General features: G+C 33.5%; 1 protein-coding gene and 1 pseudogene across 1 annotated transcript in view; one reads left to right on the top strand and one right to left on the bottom strand.

Annotated features, from left to right (window-relative positions):
* The window catches only part of HOOK1 (hook microtubule tethering protein 1), a 68721-nt gene that overhangs the window by 20673 nt on the left and 20897 nt on the right, over positions 1–27151 (bottom strand). The window contains exons 7-12 of the mRNA XM_010348363.3: positions 26999–27061; positions 25994–26077; positions 21992–22158; positions 13822–13962; positions 12488–12689; positions 11823–11933 (exon numbers count right to left, since the gene is read on the bottom strand). Coding sequence (XP_010346665.2) covers positions 11823–11933; positions 12488–12689; positions 13822–13962; positions 21992–22158; positions 25994–26077; positions 26999–27061 — 768 coding nt within the window. The remainder of the gene's footprint in view (positions 1–11822; positions 11934–12487; positions 12690–13821; positions 13963–21991; positions 22159–25993; positions 26078–26998; positions 27062–27151) is intronic.
* Positions 15438–17580, top strand: LOC101041778 (cytoskeleton-associated protein 2 pseudogene; annotated as a pseudogene).

Here is a 27151-nt window from a genome sequence, read left to right as displayed (position 1 = left end):
TCAGCATCCATTTACCACCACAGGTGCTGAAGGCTGTGATAATGCCTGTGACACGCAAAAGCCTCACCAAAAATTTACAAGAAAGATCTGAGAAACAGGATGCCCATAGGAATCTCTAAAAAGCTCTGACATGTTAGGCTGTGAGAGTTATTGACTCAAGGCATCTATGGTAATCTCTGACCAATCATGAACTAACCACAGTGATAACTGAGCAGAGACTTCAGTGGCTACACAATACAAAGAATGCAGACTTTACAGAATTAGTCCAAAAAAAAGTCACTTAACAAAACAAAAAGCAACAATAATAAACCCTAAGACTGAAAAAAATCTAATTTCCAGATTTGAAATTTTATATTAGTTAAATGTCAGACTTTCAACAAAAATACAAAATGCACAAAGAAACAGGATAGCCTATACACAGGGTTTTTAAAAAAAGGCAACAGAAATAGCCACTGAGGGTCCTAGTGGGTGGATATACTAGACTAAGACAGAGAGAGCTATTCTAAGTATGTTCAAAGAACTTAAAGCAAACAATTTGTAAAGAATTAAAGGAAATTATAACAACGTCTCACCAAAGAGAGTGTAAGAGAATTTATAAAAAAGAATCAACTAGAAATTTTGGTTGAAAAAACAATGAATGTTATAAAAAATTCACTATAGGGTCCGGGTGCGGTGGTTCATGCCTGTAATTCCAGTACTTTGGGAGGCCAAGGTTAAAGGACTGTTTGAAGCCAGGAGTTCAAGACCAACCTGGCCAACATAGTGAGTCCCAATCTCTCTCTCTCTCTCAAAAAAAGCAAAACAAACAAAAAATTCAATATGGGAGGCTGAGGTGGGCAGTTCACTTGAGCCCAGGAGTTTGACCAGCCTGGGCAACATGGCAAACCCTGTCTCTACAAAAAATACAAAAACTTGCTAGGTATGGTGGAGTGTGCTTGTAGTCCCAGCTATTAGGGAGACTGAGGTAACAGGACTGCTTCATACCCAAGAGCTTGAGGCTATAATAAGCTATGATTGTGCCACTGCACCCCAGCCTGGGTGACAGAGCAAGACCATGCCCCCCAAAAAAACAAAAAAAAATCACTAGATGGGCTCACTGCAGACTTCAGCAGAGGAGTCTCACAGATCTGTAGGATGCCATTAAATGTGCCATATATACAAAACAGGAAACCCAGAAGAAGAGAAACATGGCTAAAAACTTACCAAATTTTATAAAAATTTATAAAATCCTCCCCATCCTTTAAAAAGAGCAAATGCCTACAAATGTTCACTGCAGTACTATTAATAACAGCAAAAGCAAATTCATGTAATCAGTCTAAATGCTCATTAATGACAGATTGGATAAAGAAAATGTGGTACATATATGCCATGAAATACTATGCAGCCATAAAAAAGAATGAGATCATGTCTTGTATATTTTGCATTTTTCTTGAAAACCTGACATTTAAAATAATATAATATTTCAAATCTGGAAATCAAATTTTTTTCCAATCTTGCATCATCAATCTACAATTTTAAGAAGTTCAACAAACTCCAAGTACAATAAACTCAAAGGGATCCACACACCTAGATACATCAAAATGAAACTGCTGAAAGCTAAGGGCAAAGTGAAAGTCTTAAAAGCAGCAAAAGAAAAATGATTAATCACATAAAAGGAACCTTAATAAGATTAACAGCAGATTTCTCATCAAATAATGGAAGCCATAACACAGTAGGATGACATAAAATGCTAAAGGAAAAAGACTGTCAAAAAGAATTTCATATCTAGCAAAACATGTTTTGAATGTGAAAGATACAATGAAATTTTTCTAAGAGTAAACAAAATAGAGAATGTGCCATTAGCAGACTTTCTTGACAGAAAAATACTAAAAGGAGTCCTTCAGGTTGAAATAAAAGGACACTAGTGAATCATTTTAATTTACCCAGAGAAAGAACACCAACAGAGGTAACCATATACACAAATATATTTTTTAAAATAATATATTTTTAACTCTTTTAGTCTTCAATTTTATTTAAAGGACAATAGTATAAAGAATTAATTATAAAAGAGCATTTATAAGTTTATAATGCATAAAGATATAATCTGTATGACAATAATAGCACAAACCAGAGGGGAGGAAAAGTTTTTATTTTGGAGTTTTCAGTATACTATTGAAATTAAGTTACCATTTACTCTAAATGAATTGTTTCAAGGTAAGATGCTAATTGGAACTCCCCATAACAATCATTAGAAAACAAGTTTTAAAAACTTGTAAAAGAAACTAAAGAACTAAACTGGTATATTGAAAACATCTAATACAAAAGAAGGCAGTAGTAGAGAAATGGAGATGAAAAAAGACATATAGAAAACAAACAGCAAACTGGCAGACCTAAGTGGTATTTTTATCAGTAATTACATTAGATGTAAATGGATTATAAACTCCAATCAAAAAGCAAATACTGGTAGAATCAATTAAAAATGATCTAGGTGGAAGAAATAGATCTTAGTATAAAAGACACAAATATAGTTTGAAAATAACAGAGTGAAATATATGATGCAAACATTAACCAAAAGAAAGATAGAGGACTAACTAATACTAAACAAAACAGACTTTAAGACAAATATTGTAACTAGAAAAAAAAGAGACATTAGAAAAATCAATCTATCAGAAAGATAAACAATCACAAATGTAAATGAACCTAACAAAACAGACCTAAAATACATGAGGTAAAAACTGACAGAATTAAAGGAAAAAAGAGACAATACAACAACAATAATTGGAAATATCAGTATCCTACTTTTAATAATAGATGGAACTATACACAAAGATTCAAGGTAGAATACTTGAACAACACTATAAACCAACCAGGTCTAACTGACATATATAGCACTTTATCCAACAGTAGAATGCACATTTAAAAAAAAATCCACATGGAATACACTCCACAACAGACCATGGGCTAGGTCATCAAACAAGGCTCAATAATTTTCAAAGGATTGAATGCATACACACTATGTTCTCTGACCACAGTGGAATTAAATAAATCAATGGCACAGGGAGACTTAGGATATTCACAAATATGTGAAAATTGAGCAAGATACTCATAAGTAACCAAGTGTCAAAGAAGAAATCATAAGGGAAAGCAAAAATAAATTCAAAAGAATTAAACAAAAATGCAATATGCCAAAACACAGAATACAGCAAAATAAATCCTGAGGTAAATTTAAAGCTGTAAGTGTCTATATAATTTTAAATCAATAATTTTTATCTTAACTAGGAAAAAAAAAAACTTAAACACAAAGGAATTTGTGTTCCTTTACCAATGAATTAGTAAAGATTAGAGTAAAAATAATAAAATAGAGAATAGAAAACAAATTTAAAAGCCACAAGTTAGTTCTTTGAAAAGATCTACAAAACTGACAAATCTTTAGCTAAACTAACCAAGAAAAAAACAGAGAAACTCAAATTACAAAATCAGAAATAAAAGAGAGGATATCACTACTTACCAAAATTCTCTTGTTTGTCACAGAAATAGAGAAGAAACAACAATAAACAACAGTAAGCCAATAAATTAGATAAATTAAATGGACAAATCTCTAAAAAGAGGCAAACTAGTAACACAAGCTCAAGAAGTCATAGAATATCTGAATAGACCTAGAGCAACTAAAAAGATTGAATTAGTAATTGATTAACTGCCTACAAATAAAGCTCAAGCCCAGAAAACTGAACTCCACAAATCATTTAAAGAATTAATGACAATTTTCACAAACTTTCCCAAAACATAAAAAAGCAGGGAAAATTTCTCAACTCACTCTAGATAGCTAGTGATATCAAAACCAGGCGATGACCTCACAAGAACATTACAAACCGATATCCCTTATAATACTGATGGAAAAATCTTCAATGAAATATTTGCAAACTGAATCTGCCAACATATTTTTTAAAAGTATATATTATAAACAAGTAGAATTTATCTTAGCAATGCAAGATCAGTTTAACATGCAAAAATGAATGTAATATATCATAGTAATAAAGTACAAATACTATATGTCATCTCACTGACCCAGAAAAAGCATTTGTCAAAATCCAATACCCTTTTATGATAACAGCAGGCAACAAATTATGAATAGAAGGAAACTTCTTCAATCTTATAGAGGGCATCTAAAAACAAAAACAACTAACTCACAGCTAATATCATACATAATGGTGAAAAATTCAATGCTTTCCCCCTAAGATCAGAATCAAAAAAGTGGTATCTGTTCTTGCCACTTTTATTTAACATTGAACTGACAATTCTAGCCAGTACAACTTAGCAAGAAAAATAAAAAGTATCAAGACTGCAAATAAAGGAGTAAAAACAATTCTATTTGCAGAGGTCCTAATATTACATATAGAAAATCCTGAGAAACTTACCAAAATACTGTGATAACCAATAAACAAATTCAACCAGGCTGGAAGATTCATGATCAATGCACAAAACTCCAATGCATCTCTATATATTAGCACTTAACAAATCAAAAAGTGATATTGATAAAAGAATTTTATTTAAAATAACAACTAAAAGAATGAAATACTTAGGAATAAATGCTTAAAAGGTACCAGTCTTGCATACTGAAAACTACAAAATATTGTTGAAAGATACTTAAGATCTAAATAAATGAAATGGTATACCACATTCATGGATCAGGAAAATAATACTAAGTGATAACATTTCTAAATTAGTCTAGATTAATCTACAGATCAGTAAGTTCTTATCAAAATCTCAGCTGCCTTTTTTTTTTTTTTTTTTTTTTTGCAAGAATTGACAAGCTGATTTCAGGATTCACAGGAAAATGCTAGGGAATCAGAATAACAAAAATAACCTTGAAGAATAATAAAGTTTGAAAATTTACCCTTTCCATTCCTAAACTACAAAACTACAGTAACCAATAATCAATATATGAGTGTGGTACTAGCATAAGATTAGACATAAAGACCAATAATAGACTACTAAAGGACCACAAATAAACTTTTAAATTTGTGGACAAATGATTTTTTAAGCCTTTTAAATTATGAATAGAGGTTATTTTCTGAGCAGTTTTAGGGTTTTGGATAAATTGGGCAGGAAATACAGAGTGTCTTTATATTCCCCTTACCCTCTTCTCACTCTCAGTCTCCTCTATTATTAATATCTTGCATTTGTATGGTAATTTGTTAGAATTAATGAGCCAATGTTGATACACTGTTATTAACTAAAGCCCATAATTTATATTAGGGTTCACTGTTTTTTTAATACATGCTATGGAGTTTCACAAATGTATAAAGACATGTATACACCATTCCATTAAAGTATCATGGCCAAGTGATTTTTTAACAAGAATACCAAGGCAATTTGATGCAATAAGAATAGTTTTATCAACTGGTGATTATTGGGACAACTGGGTATCAACACACAAAAGAATAAAGCCAGATGTCTACCTCACACCATATACAAAACAGATCACAGACTACAAGAGCTAAAACTAAAAAGCTTTTTAAATGAAAAACACAGGGTAAATCTTAGTACCTTAGGTTACTCAATCTATTTTTTTTTTTTAGAAACATCACCAAAAAAGGAAATACAACAAAAGGAAAAACAAGTAACTCTGATCTCATCAAAATGTAATATTTAGAGGTGCAAACTATACCACCAAGAAAGTGAGACAACCAACACATAGAATAGAAAAAAAAATTGCAAATCATATACCTGACAAGGAACTTGTATCTAGAATACATAAAAAAACTTTTTTGACTCAATAATTAAAAAGCATATAACCTAAGTAAAACATGGGCAAAGGATTTAAGAGACATTTTTCCAAGGAAGATATACAAATGGATAATAAGTACATAAAAGATGCTCAACAACATTAGTCTGTAGAGAAATGCAAATCAAAAACACAATGACATTTCATTTTATATCTACTAGGATAGTTAAAATAAAAAAGGTAGTAAGTATTGATAAGGATGTGAAGTTAACCATAGTTAACATATGACCCATCAATACCATTTTTACATATATACTCAAGAAAAATGAAAACATATATAAATAAAAATTTGTACATAAACATTCATAGCAACATTATTCATTAACAGCTAAAAGGTAGAAACAACCCAAATGTCCATAAGCTGGAGAATGAATAAACAAAATGCAGTATATCCATACAATGGGGCATTATTTGGAATAAAGCACTGATACATGATACAACATGGATGTACCTTGAAAGAGTCAGTCACAGAAACCACCAAGTGTATGATTACATATTCTAGAAAGACTAGGAAAATCTGTAAACAGGAAGTAGATTAACAGCTGCAAAGAGCAGAACTGAGAGGAACAGAGTACAAGGTAACTGGTGATGAGCATGAGATTTCTTTTTAGAGTGATGGCAGTGTTCTGAAGTATAATTAGGTTGATGGTAATACAACTCAGTGAATATACTAAAAAACACCGACTTGTGGGAGACAATCCAAGATGGATGAATAGGAACAGCTCTGGAGTGCAGTTCCCAGAGAGAACACAGAGGGTGAGTGATCACTGTATTTCCAAATGAGTTTTTACTGCCCACAGACCAGGAGATCCCCAGGCTGAAAAGCACCAAGAGTCTCCAGCACGGCTGTTTCAGCTGGCGCTGTGGGTCTCCGCACAAAAACTCACACAAATCTGAGCAGCCGTTTCAACTGGTACCTGGAATGCATGGGAGACAGGGTCACCCATTCAACTTAAAAAAGGGGGCTGAAACAGGGAGCCAGGTGAAATGGCTCAGCAGGTCCCATCCCCACAAAGACCAGCAATCTGAAACGCTCTGGACTGAGAGTTTCACAGCAAGTGCAGCTGGACCCAGAACAGTCCAGCTCTATGCCGGGAAGGGTATCAGCCATTATCGAGGCAGTCCACCACTACTGAGGCAGTCTGCCATTACTGAGATAATCTGCCATTACTGAGGCAGTTCTAACTATACCTCTATAAATAAAACCACAAAGAAGTTTGCACAGCAGCTGGGCAGAGCCCACAGAAGCTCAGCAACACCTCTGCTGGCAGACTGTGACTAGGCTACCTGTTGCAGAAACCCTACAAGTCAGAAGAGAGAGGGGGACAATATTCAATATCCTTAAAGAAAAGAACTTTCAACCTAGAATTTCATATCCAGTCAAACTAAGCTTCATAAGCAAAGGAGAAATAAAATCTTTTACAAACAAGCAATTGCTCAGTGATTTCATCACCTCCAGGCCTGCCTTAAAAGAACTCCTGAAAGAAGCACTAAATATAGAAAGGAACAACCAGTACCATTCACTCCAAAAATGTACCAAACAGTAAAGAGCATCAACACAATGACATAACTGCGTCAACTAATGGGAAAAACAACCAGCTAGCATTAAAATGGCAGGATCAAATTCACACACAAAAATATTAACCTTAAATGTAAATGGGCTAAATGCCTCAATCAAAAGATACAGACTGGCAAACTGGATAAAAAGTCAAAACCCATCAGTGTGCTATGCCCAAGAAACCCATCTCACATGCAAAGATACACATAGGATCAAAATAAAGGGATAGAGGAAGATCTACCAAGCAAATGGAGAACAAAAAAAAAAGCAGGAGTTGCAATCCTGGTCTCTGATAAAATAGACTTTAAACCAACAAAGATCAAAAGAGACAAAGAAGGGCATTACATAATGGTAAAAAGGATCAATGCAACGAGAAAAGCTAACGATCCTAAAAATATACACACCCAATACAGGAGCACCCAGATACATAAAGCAAGTTCTTAATGACTTACAAAGAGACTTAGACTCCCACAAAATAATAGTGGGAGACTTTAACACTCCACTGTCAATATTAGATCAATGAGACAGAAAAATTAACACAGATATCCAGGACTTGAACTCAGATTTTGACCAAGCAAACCTAGACTTCTGCAGAACTCTCCACTCCAAATCCACAGAATATACATTCTTCTCAGCACCACATAACATCTACTCTAAAATTGACCACATAATTGAAAGTAAATCACAACAAATGCAAAAAAAAAAAAATGGAAATAGTAACAAACAGTATCTTAGACCACAGTACAATCAAATTAGAACTCAGGATTAAGAAACTAACTAGAACCACACAACTTCATGGAAACTGAACAACTGGCTCTTGAATGTTGACTCGCTATCAATGAAATGAAGGCAGAAATAAAGATGTTCTTTGAAACTAATGAGAATGAAAATACAATGTACCAGAATCTCTGGGACACATATAAAGGAGTATCTAGAGGAAAATTTATAACAATAAATTCCTACATGAAAAGCAAGAAAAGATCTAAAATCAACACCCTATCATCAAAATTGAAAGAGCTAGAGGAACAAGGTCAAAAAAAACTCAAAAATTAGCAGAAGACAAGTAATAACTAAGATCAGAGCAGAACTGAAGGAGATAGAGACACAAAAAACCCTTCAAAAAATCGTTAAATCCAGGAGCTGGTTTTTTGAAAAGATCAATGAAATAGACCACTAGCCAGATTAATAAAAAAGAAAAGAGAGAAGAATCAAATAGATGCAATAAAAAACAATAAAGGGTATATTGCCATAGATTCCATAGAAATACAAACTACCATCAAAGATTACTACAAACAACTCTATGCATGTAAATTTATTACTACAAACAACTCTATGCACATAAATTTATCCATTTATTCCATAAACCTGGAAGAAACGGATAAATTCCTGGACACTTGCACCCTCACAAGCCTAAACCAGGAAGAAGTCAAAACCCTGAATAGACCAATAACAAGGCTGAAGTGGAGGCAGCAATTAATAACCTAACAACCAAAAAACGTCCAGGTCCAGACAGGTTCACAGCCAAATTCTACCAGACATACAAAGAGGAGCTGGCACCATTCCTTCTGAAACTATCTCAAACAATAAAAAAAGAGGGAATCCTCCCTAACTCATTTTATGAGACCAACATCATCCTGGTACCAAATCATGGCAGAGACTAAACTAAAAAAGAAACTTCAGGCCAATATCCATGATGAACACAGATGCAAAAATCTTTAATAAGATACTGGCAAACTGACTGCAACAGTACATCAAAAAGCTTATCCATCATGATCAAGTAGGCTTCATCCTAGTGATGCAAGGCTGGATCAACATACACAGCAAGTCTATAAACGTAATTTACCACATAAACAGAACCAAAGACAAAAACCACATGATTATCTCAATAGTTGCAGAGAAGCCCTTCAAGAAAATTCAACGGATTTTATGCTAAAAACTCTCAATAAACAGGTATCAACAGAATGAATCTCAAAATAATAAAAGCTATTTACATCAAACCCACAGCCAATATCATAGTGAATGGGCAAAAACCAGAGGCATTTGGTTTGAAATCTGGCACTAGACAAGGATGCCCTCTCTCACCACTCCTATTCAATAGAGTAATGGAAGTTCTAGCAAGAGCATAAGGCAAGAAAAAGAAATAGAGTATTCAATTATGAAAGAAGGAAGTCAAATTGTCTCTATTTGCAGACGACATGATTGTATATCTAGAAGATCCCATTGTTTCAGTCCAAAATCTCCTGAAACTGATAAGCAACTTCAGCAAAGTCTCAGGATACAAAATCAATGTGCAGAAATCACAAGCATTCCTATACCCCAATAACAGACTTAAAGAGAGCCAAATCCAGAACAAACTGCCATTCACAATTGCTATAAAGAGAATAAAATACCTAGAAATACAACTAATGAAAGATGTAAAGGGTCTCTTCAAGGAGAACTACAAACCACTGCTCAAGGAAATAAGAGAGGCTACAAACAGATGGAAAAACATTCTATGCTCATGGTTAAGAAGAATCAATACTGTGAAAATGGCCATAGTGCCCAAAGTAATTTATAGATTCAATGCTATCCTCATCAAGCTACCTATGACACTATTCTCAGAATTGGAAAAAAAACACCTTAAACTTCATGTGGAACCAAAAGAGAGCCGGCACAGCCAATTCAATTCTAAGCAAAAAGAACAAAGCTGGATGCATCACGCTACCTGACTTCAAACTATACTACAAGGCTACAGCAACCAAAACAACATGATACAGGCACCAAAACAGAGATATAGACCAATGGTACAGAACAGAGGCTTTGGAGGCAACGCCGCACATCTACAATCATCTGATCTTTGACAAATCTGACAAAAACAAGCAACGGGGAAAGGATTCCCTGTTTAATAAGTGGTGTTGGGAAAACTAGTTAGCCATGTGCAGAGCAGACACTGGACCCCTTCCTGACACCTTACACTAAAATTAACTCCAGATGGATTAAAGACTTAAACATAAGACCTAACACCATAAAAACCCTAGAAGAAAACCTAGGCAAAACCAACTAAGACATAGGCATAGGCAAAGACTTCATGACTAAAACACCAAAAGCATTGGCAACAAAAGCCGAAATAGACAAATGGGATCTAATTAAACTCCATATCTCCTGCACAGCAAAAGAAACAATCATTAGAGTGAACCAGCAACCAACAGAATGAGCAATCTACCCATCTGACAAAGGGCTGACATCCAGAATCTACAAAGAACTAAAACAGATTTACAAGAAAAAAAACAAACCCATCCAAAAGTGGGCAGAAGATATGAACAGAAACTTTTCAAAAGAAGACATACATGAGGCCAACAAATATATGAAAAAATGCTCATCATCACTGGTCATTAGAGAAATACAAATCAAAACCACATTGAGATACCATCTCATGCCAGTTAGAATGACGACCATTAAAAAATCTGGAGACAACAGATGCTGGAGAGGATATCGAGAAATAGGAACACTTTTACATGTTGGTGGGAATGTAAATTAGTTCAACCATTGTGGACGACAGTGTGTTGATTCCTCAAGAACCTAGAAATAGAAATTCTATTTGACTCAGCAATCCTATTACTGGGTATATATCCAAAGGATTATAAATCGTTCTATTATAAAAAAAGATGCACATATATGTGCACTGCAGCACTGTTTACAATAGAAATAACCTGGAATCAACCCAAATGCCCATCGATGATAGGCTGGACAAGGAAAATGTGGCACATATACACCGTGAAATACAATGCAATCATAAAAAAAAACAATGAGTTTGTGTCCTTTGTAGGGACATGGATGAACCTGGAAACCATCGTTCTCAGCAAACTGACACAAGAACAGAAAATCAAACACTTGTTCGTACTCATAGGCGGGTGTTTAACAATGAGAACACATGGACGCAGGGAAGGGAGCATCACACACTGGGGTCTGTTGTGGGGTACTAGGGGAGGGACAGCTGCAGGTAGGGAGTTAGGGAGGGATAACATGGGGAGAAATGCCAGATATAGGTGAAGGGGATGGAGGCAGCAAATCACATTGCCATGTATGTACCTATGCAACAATCCAGCACATTCTGCACATGTACCCCAGAATCTAAAGTGCAATAAAATATGTATTTAAAAAAAACAACACTGACCTGTATACTTTAAATAAGTGAAATTATGGTATGTAAATTAAATTTTATTAAAGCTGTCACAAAATTATTATCTATCTATGGTCCTTTATCTCAAGCAATTGACAGTCCAGAGTTAGAAAATATTCATTGAGACTTATGGCCTTGCCTTTATAATTTCATCTACCATTGTGAAGAAAACTAAAAAAACGGAACAAAGAAGCAAGTCATTTTTGCAAGACTCTTTTATGTCAAAAATTTCAATCTGGAGGGAGACAAAACTGTTAGACATCATCACCATCACAGAAAGAGGAATGATAGTAAAAATCTAAGACAATGACATACTCCTTAGCAATTATATTTATGTTTACCTCTTTTTCCTTAAGTAAAGCTTCATGTTTTTCTTCAAGCCGTTTCATTTCAAATGCTAGTGTGTCTGCCCTTTTGGATTCAGAGGAAAGTTTAACATGAAGATCTTGAACCTAATGTCAGAAGCAAAAAGAAAAAAAGTCCTTATAAGCATATAAATGTATAAATGTCAATAGTCTTTCAGAATTGAGTAAATGAAAAACTGATTAGGAATGAAATATATTAAAATTGCAGTCTAGTTCTAAATATTTGCAGAAAAGAACATGTAGATAAGAATTAACATAAAATTAAAAATATTCAAATAATAATTTAGCCTAAAAAAAATAAAAGTCAGCCTCCTAATGTTATTTGGTAAATAGTAAACAGAATGTTTTAGATTACAGATCCATTTACTAGGCATTAACCCTGCTTACCAGAAATACTAATAAACAATAAAATCTCAAAAGAAAAAATAATATCAGAAGGCAGTAAAAAGGTAAAAGACCCAGATAACTCAAACTCAATTATCAATCCTTGAATTAAAATTAAAGAAAGAAATTCATCAAAATAAGTTCGTAGCTTATTATAAGCAATGCATCTTAATTTCTGTACCATTCTTAAGAAATCAAAAAGAGTAACAAAGTTAAACTCTTGCCTTTTATCAATTAAAAATTAAGATGTTTCTTACCTGCCTTTTGTATGTTTCTAATTGTGTACGTGCTGCATTTGCTTTTTTTAATTCTTCTTCTAAGCTGACTGTATTATGCATATACATCATGTTGGTTTCCTGTAAAGTTTTCACCTGCTTGCGAAGGTCATTCAGATCTTGTAGCTTCTGGCGATATATCTCAACTGTTGACTCCAGTTTATTTGCTTTATCAGAGGTAGCCCTATAATAATAAAGACTAAGTATTACTGTATAAAAACTAGCATATATTCGTAATTTTACTCTTCCTGTAAAATGAATCTTCCAAACTATCACAAAAAAAGAAAAAAGAAAAGTAAATGAGAGTGACTGAGAAGAGGAAATCGAAGAGGAAAATGTGAGAACTCTGGAAACAGACTCTGGCCTAAATCCATCTAAAATTCAACCTCTTTGGTATAAAGCCATCAAATGAAATGCTTCAAATATGACACACTAAATTAGCAAACTGTTTCATATATTAGCACAATGAATTCAAAAAATGATTTTATACATAAAACTAAACAACTCAGCTGCTCTGCAGCATACAGGTCAACCTTGATTTGTGTGTAACATTCAGCATAGTTTTTGTTCTTAAGTATTTGACATAGTGTATTTAGAAAGTTGACTAAATTAAAAACTTGTCGGGCAAAGCCCTTCCCTTTGGAGTTGTGCTTACCTGACTTAAATACATAAATAAACCAACAAATGACTAAACCAAATCACTTCACTATCACAAGCAGGCCCAAATCAATGGTTACAAAAATTTTGTTTCAAATGAGTGTTTGGAACTACAAAAAATAACTAATTAAAAATTAACAAAAAATATAAAGATCATGTGAACAGAGTGTGTACTGAGTAAAATTTCATAGGAAAAAACCATAAATGTTATATTGCCAAATGACAATCCTCCCTAATAAAAAGTTAGAATTCTTGCCTATATTTGATTTATAGTTAATCAAATGTCAAAATACGGATTGAGAATATATTCCCTTATACAAAAATGTCACAAAATATAATGACAGGTACAAGGAGGTCAAGTGAAATGTATCTATAACTACTCCATTTACAAAATTTAATTAAAGGTCTCATTTGGGGTTTGTGGGTTCTAATGTGATAAGAATTGAGTATGTCCTCATAAGAACTGAGTATTATCCATGAACTGCAAGCCCAAACAACAAACATAAAAGAAGTTAAAACTATCAGCCTGGATTAAAAACTGATAAATACTTCATACACAGGAATAATCCTATGAATTCCTGGTTAAAATACGAAATACTCAAATTGAGAAAACAATAACTTAGAAATGGCATAATTATATTTTTTAAGACATGCCATACCTAAGAACATCTATTTCATCTTTCAGGGCTCTTGTTTCCTCTGCGAGACTAGTCAATTCATCATTCCTATGCTGGAATTCGATTAGCTGCTTTTCAAGTTCTTCACAGTGAACACGGTAATCATCTTTTGCAGCTTCAAGCCTTGAACAACAAAAAAAAGTAAGTATTCATAACTTCCATGATTTGTTTTCCTACCAAAACTTGAGCTTAGAAGAAAATATTAAAATAGTTTAAATTCTATATTTGAGAAAGGACAAACTAAAGGAATAAGATACTTTTCAGCTGTTAATTTTGAAACGGACATGAGAAGTAAACTCAATGATCTGAACTTTTAGTTTCATTCCTGAAACACTGTATTTAGTTATACCTAGTTCTAGCAAATTTTAATTTCAAAAGATGAGAAATATCTTGTGCATCTTAAAATACACATTGCACGTAAAGTGGTAAAAATATGAACTGTATAAATTGTGATAAAGACAAATTTAGAAGCTCTAGAGCAGGCGTCCCCAAACTATGGCCCGTTGGCCGCATGCCATAGTTTGGCCCCTTGAGGCCATTTATCCAGCCCCCCGCCGCACTTCAGGAAGGGGCACCTCTTTCATTGGTGGTCAGTGAGAGGAGCACAGTATGTGGCAGCCCTCCAACGGTCTGAGGGACAGTGAACTGGCCTCCTGTGTAAAAAGTTTGGGGATGCCTGCTCTAGAGCAACAACAAGCAAAAACTAAAATAAGAATACAGCAATTAAAATCAAATATTAAAAAATTATTTGATTAACCCAAAAGAAGGCATGACAGATAAAAAGAACACAAGAACAAATGGGACAAATAAAAAATAGCAAATTAATAGATCTAAATACAACCACATCAATAATCACAAAAAAAGATAAATGAATAAAACACAAGGTAAAGACTATCAGAGAGAAAAAAGCAAAGTTCAAGAATATGCTAATTATGAAATAGTGTACTATAAAGACAGAGAAAAGTAAAGATGAAAAGTAAAATGTCATGCAAGAAGCAAGTAGAGAAAACTGGGATGATTACATTTATTTGACATAAAGTAAGTTTTAAGACAAAAAGTACTACCAAAAATAAAGAGATATTTCATAATTTTAAAAGGGTTAATTCAGTAGAAAGACATATCATAAATGCATACACACCTAAAAACCAAGTTTTAAAAAAAATACCAGCAGCAAAAACTGTTAAAACCAAAATTAGAAATCCACAAATCCATAATCATTGCTGAAAATTTTAAAACATCTCCCAATAAATGATAAAACTAAATTATCAGTAAAAATAAAGAAGAGATCTGAATGACCAGCTTGATATAACTGACAATTACAGAACATTTAAGCCTAAATTTACAAGGCTCACATTTTTTGCAAATGTATATATAACACTCAACACGATAAAATACATGAGGATAAATAAAATATGTATCAATAAATGCCAAAAGTTTGAAATCTCATGGAACATGTTCTCTAGTAATAAAGGTTAATTAAATTAGAAATCAGTCACAATAAGAAGTCTAGAAAAGCTTTAAATCTATAATTAACACATTTCTTAATAACCTTTGAGTGAAGAAAAAAATCACAATAGGAGAAAATTCTACATAGACGCAAAGCGGAGACGCAGCTCCCAACCCGAGGCTACAATGAGTACTCCAGCTATGCCCCGGGACCTGCAGCTGCCCCGGAGTCAGAGGGCCCAGTCTGCATTCAAAGAGCATAGAAAACAAAAACTCCAGGAACACCTGTTGAGAAGAAAAACACTTTTTGCATACAAGCAGGAAAACGAGATGTTATCCAGTAGAGGTCAGAGAGCTGTGACATATGAGGACCAAGTTCAGGAAGCGACTAAACTGCTGAAACTTAAAACAAAAATGGCTGATAATGAAAATGTGAAGAGACCTGCAGGGAGCAAAAATAGTACAATAGTGCGGAGAAATTGTATTCCTTTAAAACCTTCAAATGAACTAATGAATTCCACTTTAGTAATTGACACACATAAACCTAAGGATACTAATCAAACTCTGCAGTCATTACTAACTGAAGATGATCCCCAAAGTACACATATGACATTAAGCCAGGCATTTCACCTTAAAAACAATAGTGAAAAGAAACAGAACACTGCAGAAAAACCAAAGCAAGATACGAACATGCCCAAGAAACCTGTACTTGGACGTTACCATGGAAAGATTGCTCAGTCTAAGGTTAATTCTTTTAGAAAACCTCTACAAGTCAAAGATGAGAGTTCTTAAACAACAAAGAAACTTTCAACCACTGTCCCTAAAGCCACAAAGCCTCAGCCTGTAAACACCAGCAGTGTAACAGTGAAAAGTAATAGATCCTCAAGTATGACAGCCACCACGAAATCTGTAAGCACTACATCTCAAAACACACAACTTGTGTGACGTCCAATTAGAAGTCATCACAGTAATACCCAAGACACTGTGAAACAAGGCATCAGTAGAACCTCTGTCCATGTTACAATCCGGAAAGTACCTCGTGAAAAAGAACTGTTAGAATCAAAAACAGCTTTACCTAGTGTCAAAACCAGTTCTTGTCCAGATATAATCAGAACTAAGAAACTGTCAAGAAGCATAGCATCTGAAGTTGTGGCCAGGCCTGCTTCATTGTCTAGTGACAAACTGATAGAAAAGTCGAAGCCCATTGGCCAGCGAAGACATACTACGGGAAAAGCAACTGTTGGTAGATCAGCTCATCCCAAAGAAACCGCAGAAGAGAGAAAAGCTCATCTGAGTGAGTGGAAAGCTAGCAAAGGAAGAGTGCTAAAAAGGCCTCCGAACTCAGTAGTCATTGAGCATGAGCCTGAAGGACAAAAAGAAAAGCCAGTTGGGTCTTTTTGGACTACCATGGCAGAAGAAGATGAACAAAGATTATTTACTGAAAAAGTAAACAACACATTTTCTGAATGCCTGAACTTGATTAATGAGGGATGTCCAAAAGAAGATATACTGGTCACAGTTAATGACCTGATTAAAAATATTCCAGATGCCAAAAAGCTTGTTAAGTATTGGATATGTCTTGTACGTATGGAACAAGACAAGTCTTGTTGAAAATATTATTGCAATCTATGGGAAAGCTGTTCTGGCAGGGGCTCAGCCTATTGAAGAGATGCGACACACAATTGTAGATATTCTAACAATGAAGAGTCAAGAAAAAGTTAATTTGGAAGAAAATACGGAGAAGGCTTGTGCAACCAAGGAATTAGTCATAGAAGTCAGTATTGAAGATACAGGTGTTGATGTGATCCAGAAAAACTGGAAATGGAGAGTAAACATCATATAAATGTGCTTTTGCAAGATGGTGAAAAAGAACAAGACAGCAAAACAAAAGATTCAACCCATGACGTTAAAACCCCCAATACAGAAATGAGGACAAGTTCCTTAATTAAGTATAATGTGTCTACTACGCCATACTTGCAAAGTATGAAAAAGAATGTGCAGTTTGATGAAACAAATTGCGCATTTAAGGAGCTGAAGTTTTTAACACCAGTGAGACGTTCTCAACATCTTCAAGAGAAAACTTCTAAATTGCCAGATATGTTAAAAATATCCTTGCATGTCTTCATTAGAACAGCTAATGGAGTTGGGAAGAAAAACTGAAGCTTTTGTATGCCGCCCTAATGCAGCACTGTGCCGGATGTACTCTGAGGATTAAATGACAGAGGAGAACTAAAGTTCTGATAGGGAATTGGGTTTTTATGATTTGTGGGGTGTCTTGTTTGGAGTAGCTTTATATTGCCCTTAGGACTGAAGTTGACCAAGTACCTATGTATCTTAAGTATTCATGGCAGTGAGCTTCTTTCCTAACATTCATGTTATGGCCAGAGTTGTCCTCTGCATTAGAAAGCTAATCCTACTGTTTGAATCTCAACTGACTGAGTTTTTTCTTTTAAGATAGGTAAATTTTGTCAGCTAGTTTACTATGTTCCTTAAATATAAATAGGTTATAATACTAGGCTGTTCACCTTACTAACTATAAGAACAGTAATGATGCATTATTAGAAAATGAGTTATTCTAGTTAAAATGTGTATGTTTGCATTGACATGTTTTTAAAAGTTACGATCCTCCCGACCTTTAAACAGAATAATTTTGGGGGGGGGGCGCTTTCTTGGATTAGTATGAAAGTTAAAAATTGTGTAGAATGACTCACTTTGAATATTAAGACACAGGAGGTTTAGCTTGCTTTCTTGCCAAATTCATGTTACCTAGACGTGTTCTGTTGTTCCTTGGACTGCCTATTGATTGATCAAAGTGTCTGCACTGTCTCTTTTCGTCAGTGGTAGTCTGTGGTCTCATGGCCTCTTTTGATTATAACTGGGGTTACCAAGAAGGATGCTTAATTAAATAACCCCATTTGTAAGAGAAGATACATTGTGTAAGAAAGAAAAGATGCCAGATTTATTGTTTTAACTTCTATAACTTCACTTGGTAGTTTTTAAACAGTTAGAATGGAGTAGGGAAAGAATATATCATACTGAATAAATGTCATTCAAGTTTAGAAAGCATTTCTGAAATACTTGATAGTTACACATTTTTCTCTCCACACATAAATACCACCACTAAAATTGTTTTGTAAGTTTCTAAACTAATACTTTCATGGCACACATCATCTATAAATTCTATAGTTTCAAATAAGTGACTTTTTAATTGTAAAAGATTAGTTTAAAAACTATATGAATGTGGTTGAAGATCACATGCTTAGTCATTTTTATGTTCATTCCATTTCTGTATCTTTTTTCTATTGACTTCTCATGTTCTAGAGAGTAAAGTTTTTATTCTGTGTACCTGATATGTCTACAATAAAAATAACTGTATAATGAAAAAAAATCACAATAAATTTTAGAAAATGTTTCAAACTAAACAATAACAAAAAGACAAGGAATCAAATATGGGGGACAACACTAAACCAGTATCTCTCAGTTTTAAAGGTTTATGTTAGAAAGAAAGGCTTAAAATCAATAAGTTTCAACTTTAAGAGGCTAGAAAAAGAAGAGAAACTTAAATCCAAAGTAAGTATAAAAAAAGAAATCTAAAACTAATAATATAGAAAGCCAAAAAAGGGTATTTGAAAAGATGAAGAAAACTGATGAACCTCTAGCAAGAGTGATCAAGAAAAATGAAAGAAAACCCAAGCAATATTAGGAATGTAAAAGGGTATCTCATCACATCTGCCATTGTCAGTATAAGGATAAGAAGAGAATATCATGAACAACTTCATGTCAATAAATTCAACAACTTAAATAAACATATACACTGAATTTTAGGGAAAAGAAGAGAATATCATGAACAACTTCATGTCAATAAATTCAATAACTTAAATAAACATATACACTGAAGAATACAACTTACCAAACTGACACAAGATGAAATAGGAAATCTGAAAATCCCTATGACCATTAAAGAAATAATTTGTCAGTAAAAACCCACTCACAAAGAAAACTATAGGCCCAAATTGTGTTACTGATTAACAGTATCAAATATTTAAGAAAGAAATAACAACATTTTTACATAAACTCCTTCAGAAAATAGAGGAAGAGAGAATATGCCTGCTATTCTATGAGACTAGCAGAACTCTGATAACAAATCCTGAACAAGAGACAAAATTCAGATCAATATCTATTATAAAGATTGTCATAAAAATTCTTTCAAATTATTAGCAAACTGAATCTAGTCATATATATATGTAGGATAATAAAATATGAACAAAGTGGTTTATCTCCAGATTGTAGGTTTTTAACATTCAAAAATGAATCAATATATTAAAGGAATGAAAAAGAAAAACTACACCATCTTTTCAAGATGCAGAAAAATCATGTGACAAAAATCAACACCCAGTCATGACTGAAAAAACAAAAAAACCCAAAAAACAACTTTTAGCAAGCTGGAAACAGAATTTCCTTAATCTGACAAAAGGCACATAGAAAATCTCTACTGCTAGCATTATACTTGATGGTTCCTAATTGCATATGATCCCCCTAAGACCAGGAACAAAGCAAAGATGGCGGCTCTTGCAACAAAGCAAGGAAATAAACACAAGACAGAAATAATGAAAGGAAGATGTACAGCTCTATTAATAGATAGATGACTGTAGATTCCATAGCCTCTGTTCCTCTAAAATTCATGTTGAAACCTAATTCCCATTCTGGTGGTATTAAGAAGTAAGGCCTTTTGGGAAGTGACTAAGTTATGAGGGCTCTGCACTCATGAATGTGATTAGTGCTCTTATAAAAGTTGTTAAAGGGACCTAAAGATGCAGCAAGAGGAAGCCATCTTGGAAGTAGAGAGCAATCCCTCAGACAGACATTGAATCTGCCAGTGCCTTGATTTTGGAGTTCCCAGTCTTCAGAACAGTGAGTGGTAGATTTCCACTGTTTATAAATTGCTCTGTCTAAGGTATTTTGTTAAAGCAGCAGGAATGGACTAAAGATTTTTTTTTTTTTAATCTAAACACACTACTAGCTAAATAAGTGAACCAAGAAACTTTTGCAAGATATATGTTTCAATATATTTAAGATGTAAGTTTCAAGATAAAAGATCAAAGTTTCAATATATAATTGCACATCTATCTACATATTAGCAGCAAATTTTCATAATTCTGAAATTGCATTTACAATAGCATCAAAAACATAAAATACTTGAGTATAAAGGTTTTTAATAGAAACTGACTAGCTGATTCTCAATTTTATGATAAAATGCTAAACACTTAGAATAGCCAAAACAAATTTTGAAAAGAAAGAACAAAATTGGAATACTTACACTACCAGATCTCAAAAGTTATACTCTAAAACTACAATAATATAGTGTCATATAGGCATGAAGAAATTTACTAACAGAAATGAAATGAGAATCCAGAAAAAGATCCTAATTTTAATGGTTATATCATTTTTCACAATAATGTGGAAATAATGCAGTTTAAAAGAGAATGTCCTCATTCTTAGGAAATACGCACTGTAATATACTGGGGTAAAGAGACATGTATCCAACTTACTCTCAAATAGCTGAGAAAAAAGTATGCAAATTATGACTATATACAGAGACTGCTAAAGCAAATGGAGAGACTGTAAAATCATTGTTGAATCTGAGTAAAAGGTGTAAAGAAGTTTCTTGTAGTATTCCTGTAATTTTTTGTTGTTAAATTTTGTTTTTATTTCCATTTAAGGCAAATATATATTTTATACACACAATCACACACATACATAATGTATATATTAATATATCAAAATAATATCGTAATATATCAATATAATACATTAATATATTATATATTAGTAATTTGTATATTAATATATACTATATTGATATATCAATATAGTATATATCAATATGTCATATATATTATATATGTATGGAACTACCTTGGCCATCATTTTTTTGATAAATTCTTTTTCCCTTAAAGTAACAAGAAAATGTGGGCCAAAAACGTTTGCTTTGGGAATTTGTTAGAAAAATAATCTCTCCTTCACTTTTTTTTTTTAATTGTACTTTGGGCTCTGGGGTACATGTGCACATCCTGCATCCTGCAGGATTGTTGCATAGGTACATACATGGCATGGTGGTTTGCTGTCTCCATCCCCACCATGTCCCCAGTGGTAACTTTGTGAGTTTGAAGTTGCATCAAAAATAAGAAAAAAAATATATGCATAGTACAATTAGAGTGCCTGTCCACAAGGTCTTCTAGTTTAAGGCTCAGTGGTAAGCACACAAAAGATAATCAATTTTTGTTAAAGATAAGCATTCATGACTTTATTAAAGAAAGATACAAGTTAAAATGAAAAGCATCTACTTAGCTTATGATTTATATTTTTTCCATTTATTACAGGGTCACCTATCTTATGTGGAAAACTCCCCATTCTTCCCAGGTTTCAGCAATCACTCCCTTTAAGCCCTATTGGCTCTCCTATGGCCTTGATTTGGTCCTTAATGCATATTTAAATTGTTTGTATTTATATGTATCTCCCACTTCCTAACTGGACCATAAGCCCTGTGAGAGCAGGAACCACTTCGCTTATACCATTTGGTATTTTCAGGAGCTTAATCAATATCCTAAAAATGCTTAACAATGCTTAATAACTAGTTGTTGATACTGTGATTTTTTGCTACTAGCATAATAGAACTCCATAAAATGATTTCTATTAAAAATGCTACCTGAAGTTTTCTTCCTGCAATTGTTCTAGTTGTAACTGTGCATGAAAATACTTTTTTGCAACCACTGTGTTTGGATCATCAAAAGAGCCATCCAGCTGGTCAAGTTTTTCATTCATCATCTCATTTTCAGAAACTAGTGAATTCTTTTCATCTTGAAGTGTAGTCACCTAAGAAACAAATACACACACATAAACACCAGTAGAAAAAACAAACAAAAACTCTCAATAAAGTCTGGAGTTCTGAATTCTAAATCAGACTAAGCCATTAATTAGCTTGGCCTGTCATACTAGATGAGTTCTAAAGATCCTTCTGAATACGGAATTCAGAATCTAGGAGATTTAAGTCAAACAAAAGAAATCAAATCAATACACATATGGAGAAAATAGAGTAAATATATCTTTAAAATGCTATGCCTGCCTTTGTTTGGGGAAGAAAATGTATTTAAGTCTCTAAAATTTGATGCACAAATGAAACTTCAAAAAATTAATTTGTTTCCCCTTTCAGGTATAAACTAATTTTTAGAATGCTGTTACCTACTAAGCCAAAATACACACACATATGTTCAAAGTTATCATGATAGGTTCAGATTATAAAATTATTAGTCACACATCACATATTCAAGAAGTAAGCACATTTGGTTAATGAATCAATAACAAAAAGCTTTTTCCATTTGCACATTGAAACTGCTTATGATTTAAAATGGATAAAAACATCTTAGTATAGAACCACATCAACATCAGTACCTGGAGCAATTTTTTTGTATTCATACTTTTAAAACATGCATGATTTTCTCTCCTGGTTCTACTTCTTTTCCATTTAAAAACACCTTTAAAAATGTATAGCTAAGGCTGTGTCTTTTCATAAGAACAGAAGTTTTACATATGATTAAGAATTAGTTTGAAAAACCTATTCTGATTTCCAATATATTACTGGACAAGTTTGTTATCCATATTTTCAAAACATGTAATTCAACCCAGTTATGTAAATATGACTGCATGTTGACACAAGGAACTAATAGGAAATTAACATCAAGTCATTGCCCTGAACACAGTACTCGGGCAAGTTACACTGTCTTCTAAATGAAAAATACGAAGTCTGGGAAACTGTCCCTGGGCATACAATATAAAGAAATAATTTTCTGTTCCCAAATTCAGTGCATGCACCCATGCCTATATGTAAGCCATTTAGTGACTACTATTACCTGTCATGCATAATAATTCTAAATGATTCAGATACAAAAAGAATAAAAGTTTCCGCCCTTAAGACCTTTAGGGTAGAAACATAAACAATCATGTAAAATATGTTGAAGGTGCTTTGATAGAAGCACACCATAGGGTAAAGGTAGGGCACAAAGAAAAGAGTATCTCATTGTAGTTTGAGTGTAGGGGCTATTATAAAATGATTGACAGAGGAGAAACAACACCCTCTGTCATCAAAACAGGGTAGGACTCCTCTAAAAAGAAACACGACCAAGGGCAAATTTTAGTTTTGAACATCTGGTGAATAACCAATCGTGTTCCTATCCATATGCTTCAGCATGGTTCCAGAGCCATCTCTTGTAAAGACATGAATAAACGGGATGCAAGACAGGGACATTCCTTGTTCCCACCCTAGGAGCAGGACTTGGAGCATGGGGTAGGGGTTCCAGGCAACTCTTTCAACAAGCTCTCGTGGTGATAAGTTCAATCTGCACCTGCCTCTGTCTCTCTCTGTTTAGGATTTCTGCACTTTTCACGTAAAACCAGATCATATATCTTTCATTTTTTGTTACTAACACATAAATCTTTTAATGTAGAATTTTGTGGGTTTTCTTGAGAGTAATAACATTCACATATGTAATTAGAGTTTACAAATGTACAAAACTTGGGGTAACAAACACTTTAAACTTATTTTTTTGACATTCAATAAGCCCATTCCCCACCAAACTGTTTGATTACAAGGAAGCACAATGGGTTAACTGTGGCAAAACATAAGAAATAAGGCAGGGGAGGCAGATACAGACTTGAAACCATAAGAATATCCAAATAATTTTGTCAATATCAAAAGACAAAATCAAGAGATCTTGTATAATATAAAACAAATCCATATAATTAAATACTAGTTAGGCGAAAGAATATTAAAGGGTATATAACATTTTCTCTACATAAATTTGCATATCTTAAATTTAATGCAAAACATCATGTTTCAACTTCAACTTAATATCTTAACATGTAGTTCCTGGTGAGTCTAGATGTAATGGAATGAACAGTTAAATAGACTTCAAAGATCCTATTAAGTTTTTATTTGGTTTAAGTCTTTAAGTTTGCTTTAAGTCTTTAATGCATTTATTTACTGGACTAAGCCAATTTTAGAAACAAAATCCACAACCAACATGCATATAATGCAGATTTTTCTGAAAAAACTAAATAGTGTTATCTTTAGTGTATCATTAAAATAGTGGTTGTAGTTAAACAAACAAGCAAATTACTGCAACTCATGTATGATAAACTTACAAAAAGTAACATTTTGGTAGTTTCATCTGGTGTGTGTTCACTGTAAGAAAATAAATCTGGATGTGAGTAAGATGTGCTTGACTGAATAAATGAAATCCCCAGTTAGCACTGGGTTACGTGCCAGAGCACTGCATTTGTCCTCACATATTGTGTTCTCTATTGAATAAGAATTTCTCAGAAAACTGTACCTAATTCCACAAGAGAGTGGTAATAGCTCAATAGCTCAATCTTCTATTCTTCCTATGAAGTATTTTACAGGGTGAATATGATCCTATTTAAAAATAACACCTTTCAGGTACTTCGCATGTGTTTAAAGGTATATGTTACAATGTGTAGTTAGGAAAGTTGCAAAGGAGAACAGAATAAATTTCCCCTACTTGTGATGCTTACTTCATTCAAATACAGACGACTGGTTTTTACAGAGGAAATTAGAAGATCTAAATTCTAGTGCTCCCACTGCCCTAAGTGGCTAGTCATCCTAACCAAGTCTTTACCTTTTTCCTATTTGCAAACTCTTGAGGGTTAGAAGCATTATACAGCCCTGTCATTTTAGATATTTACTTCCTCTAGCAAGGATATTGCTACCACACCTTTGCTCCTTGCCCTTACACTTTTCAGAGAATCAACTACATATTTAGCTCATTATTTAAACAACAAAAGAAGTCATTTACAGAAAGCATATCATGAAGGTACACTGAACCTTCTGTACACCTTTTTCTAGACTTATTGCATAATAAACACATTTGTATTTTGATGTAATGGTAACAACATATGCAAACAATATACATAGCACTTCTGTGCCAGGCTCTAAGCGCTCATGACCCCAGTGACCACTCTGGGAGATACACGCTATCATCATTCCATTTCTCAAAAGAGAAAACTGAAGTACAGAGTAATTGTAATGTGCCCAAGAGCATATAACCAACTAGTAACATGACCAGGTTCTGAATGTAGGTAGCCTGGTTTGAAAATCTACCCTCTTAACCACTAATTATTGGTGCTTATGCCAAGTTCATTTAAAAATACATGTGCATATGAACCCAAGATTATATACATACATGTTTATATATACATACATGTTAGCAAAAACTTGGCATGAGAGACTACATACATATAGACATATAAATATATACTTAAATTTATTGGGGGGGAAGTGTCAGGTACCACTTAATGCTTCCATAAATTCCCTCTATTTAATATTTACATACACAATCTGAAGTAGAAATGTTAACTTTCCCATTTTACAAAAATGAAAACTGAGTCTTTATCTAAATAGTTGAAATTCTACAATTAGTAATTTTCTTAAAGAAAGTTAAGCCAGCAAATTTCAACTACCAGAGAAAAAATATTTACGAAAGTAATGCTTGAATATTCAAGCCTGTAAGAAATCCTTTTAATATTCCCTCCATGAAGTGAACCCTAATTTACAAAACATACCACCAGCTAATGAATTACAATACAAAACTTCTGCAAACTTTAAGTTTTCCTCAGCTCAGGGTTTTTCCCATACCTGCATATCCAATTCTTCGCATCTTTGCCTCAGCTCTTCCTTTTCTGCTAGTGCTTCCCGAAGTTCTTCCAAGGCTCTTTTAAGCTGAAATATAAAGTGTCCCAAATCTTAGTAAATTGTGTTTGGACACAAATAGAAAAATACACTCTTCTCTTAACACACATATACACTGATGGGGAAATAATTTTTTAAATTTACATATTAACAAATGAGTCTTAATTTGTTCTCTTTGTGTGAATTATATTTACATGGCCTCATTTACATTGAAGGCTATGGTCCTGCAGAGGTAAATTTTATGTTAATCCCTGTAAAATATTTTTACAAGTATTAGAGGAGGCATTGTTTAGTTTTATTACAGACAGAAAGTTTAGAAAAAAACACAGCATGTTTACATTTAAATAAATTATTTCTTTAAACATGCCCTTTTGAAGTACTTGTTGAGATGACTGGTTACACTCATAAAAACAGAAATGTCTAAAAATATAACAGAAAAAATATTTAATGTATTTGCCTCTCCTCTTATCATCTACCCTATAACCCAGATAGGGTTATAAATGGGAAAAGAGTGTCCTTTCCCCCTGTAAAACAGTTCTGAAACAGAACCAGGGAAAGGAGCCTTGAGTATAGGGACTTTGAGCTGTTTCTTCAATATCAAGTGAGAGAATAGCAACAGGGAAAAAAATTACATTATTAGGCACATTAAAACTTAGCAGTGTTTGTTTTTAATTGTCCTCTATTTCACTGTATAACCATACAGTGTGGGCCAAATACACATTACGAGTGTCAGAAGGAATGTTCAATGCCACTCAACTCTTTCAACATGATCACAAAAATCTCTGGAGACCAACACCACTTCCATTCAATTGGGATGTTACAGAAGAATAAACTTAATTTCATGGAAAAAAATATCCCTGTATATGCTCTCTTTGTAAGCTTTATGAGAGTAACTGGCAAAAAAACCGTAACATTGCTTTCAACATTTTTCTTCCATACTAAAATACTCACCTGATGCTCCAATTCTCCAACAGCATCATTTGGAGGAGAGCTTAATATTTCTTTACTCATCAACTAGGAAATTAAAATAGTAAAATTAAGTATAATAATGTGATGTGTATGAAGTAAAATATATTTTCTTGAAAGGACAGTAAAATGGTTTAT

Source organism: Saimiri boliviensis, chromosome 11, assembly GCF_048565385.1.
Source record: "Saimiri boliviensis isolate mSaiBol1 chromosome 11, mSaiBol1.pri, whole genome shotgun sequence".
NCBI lineage: Eukaryota > Metazoa > Chordata > Mammalia > Primates > Cebidae > Saimiri > Saimiri boliviensis.
The sequence above is the reverse complement of the archived record's forward strand: the minus strand, read 5'-3'. Positions and strand labels throughout refer to the sequence as shown.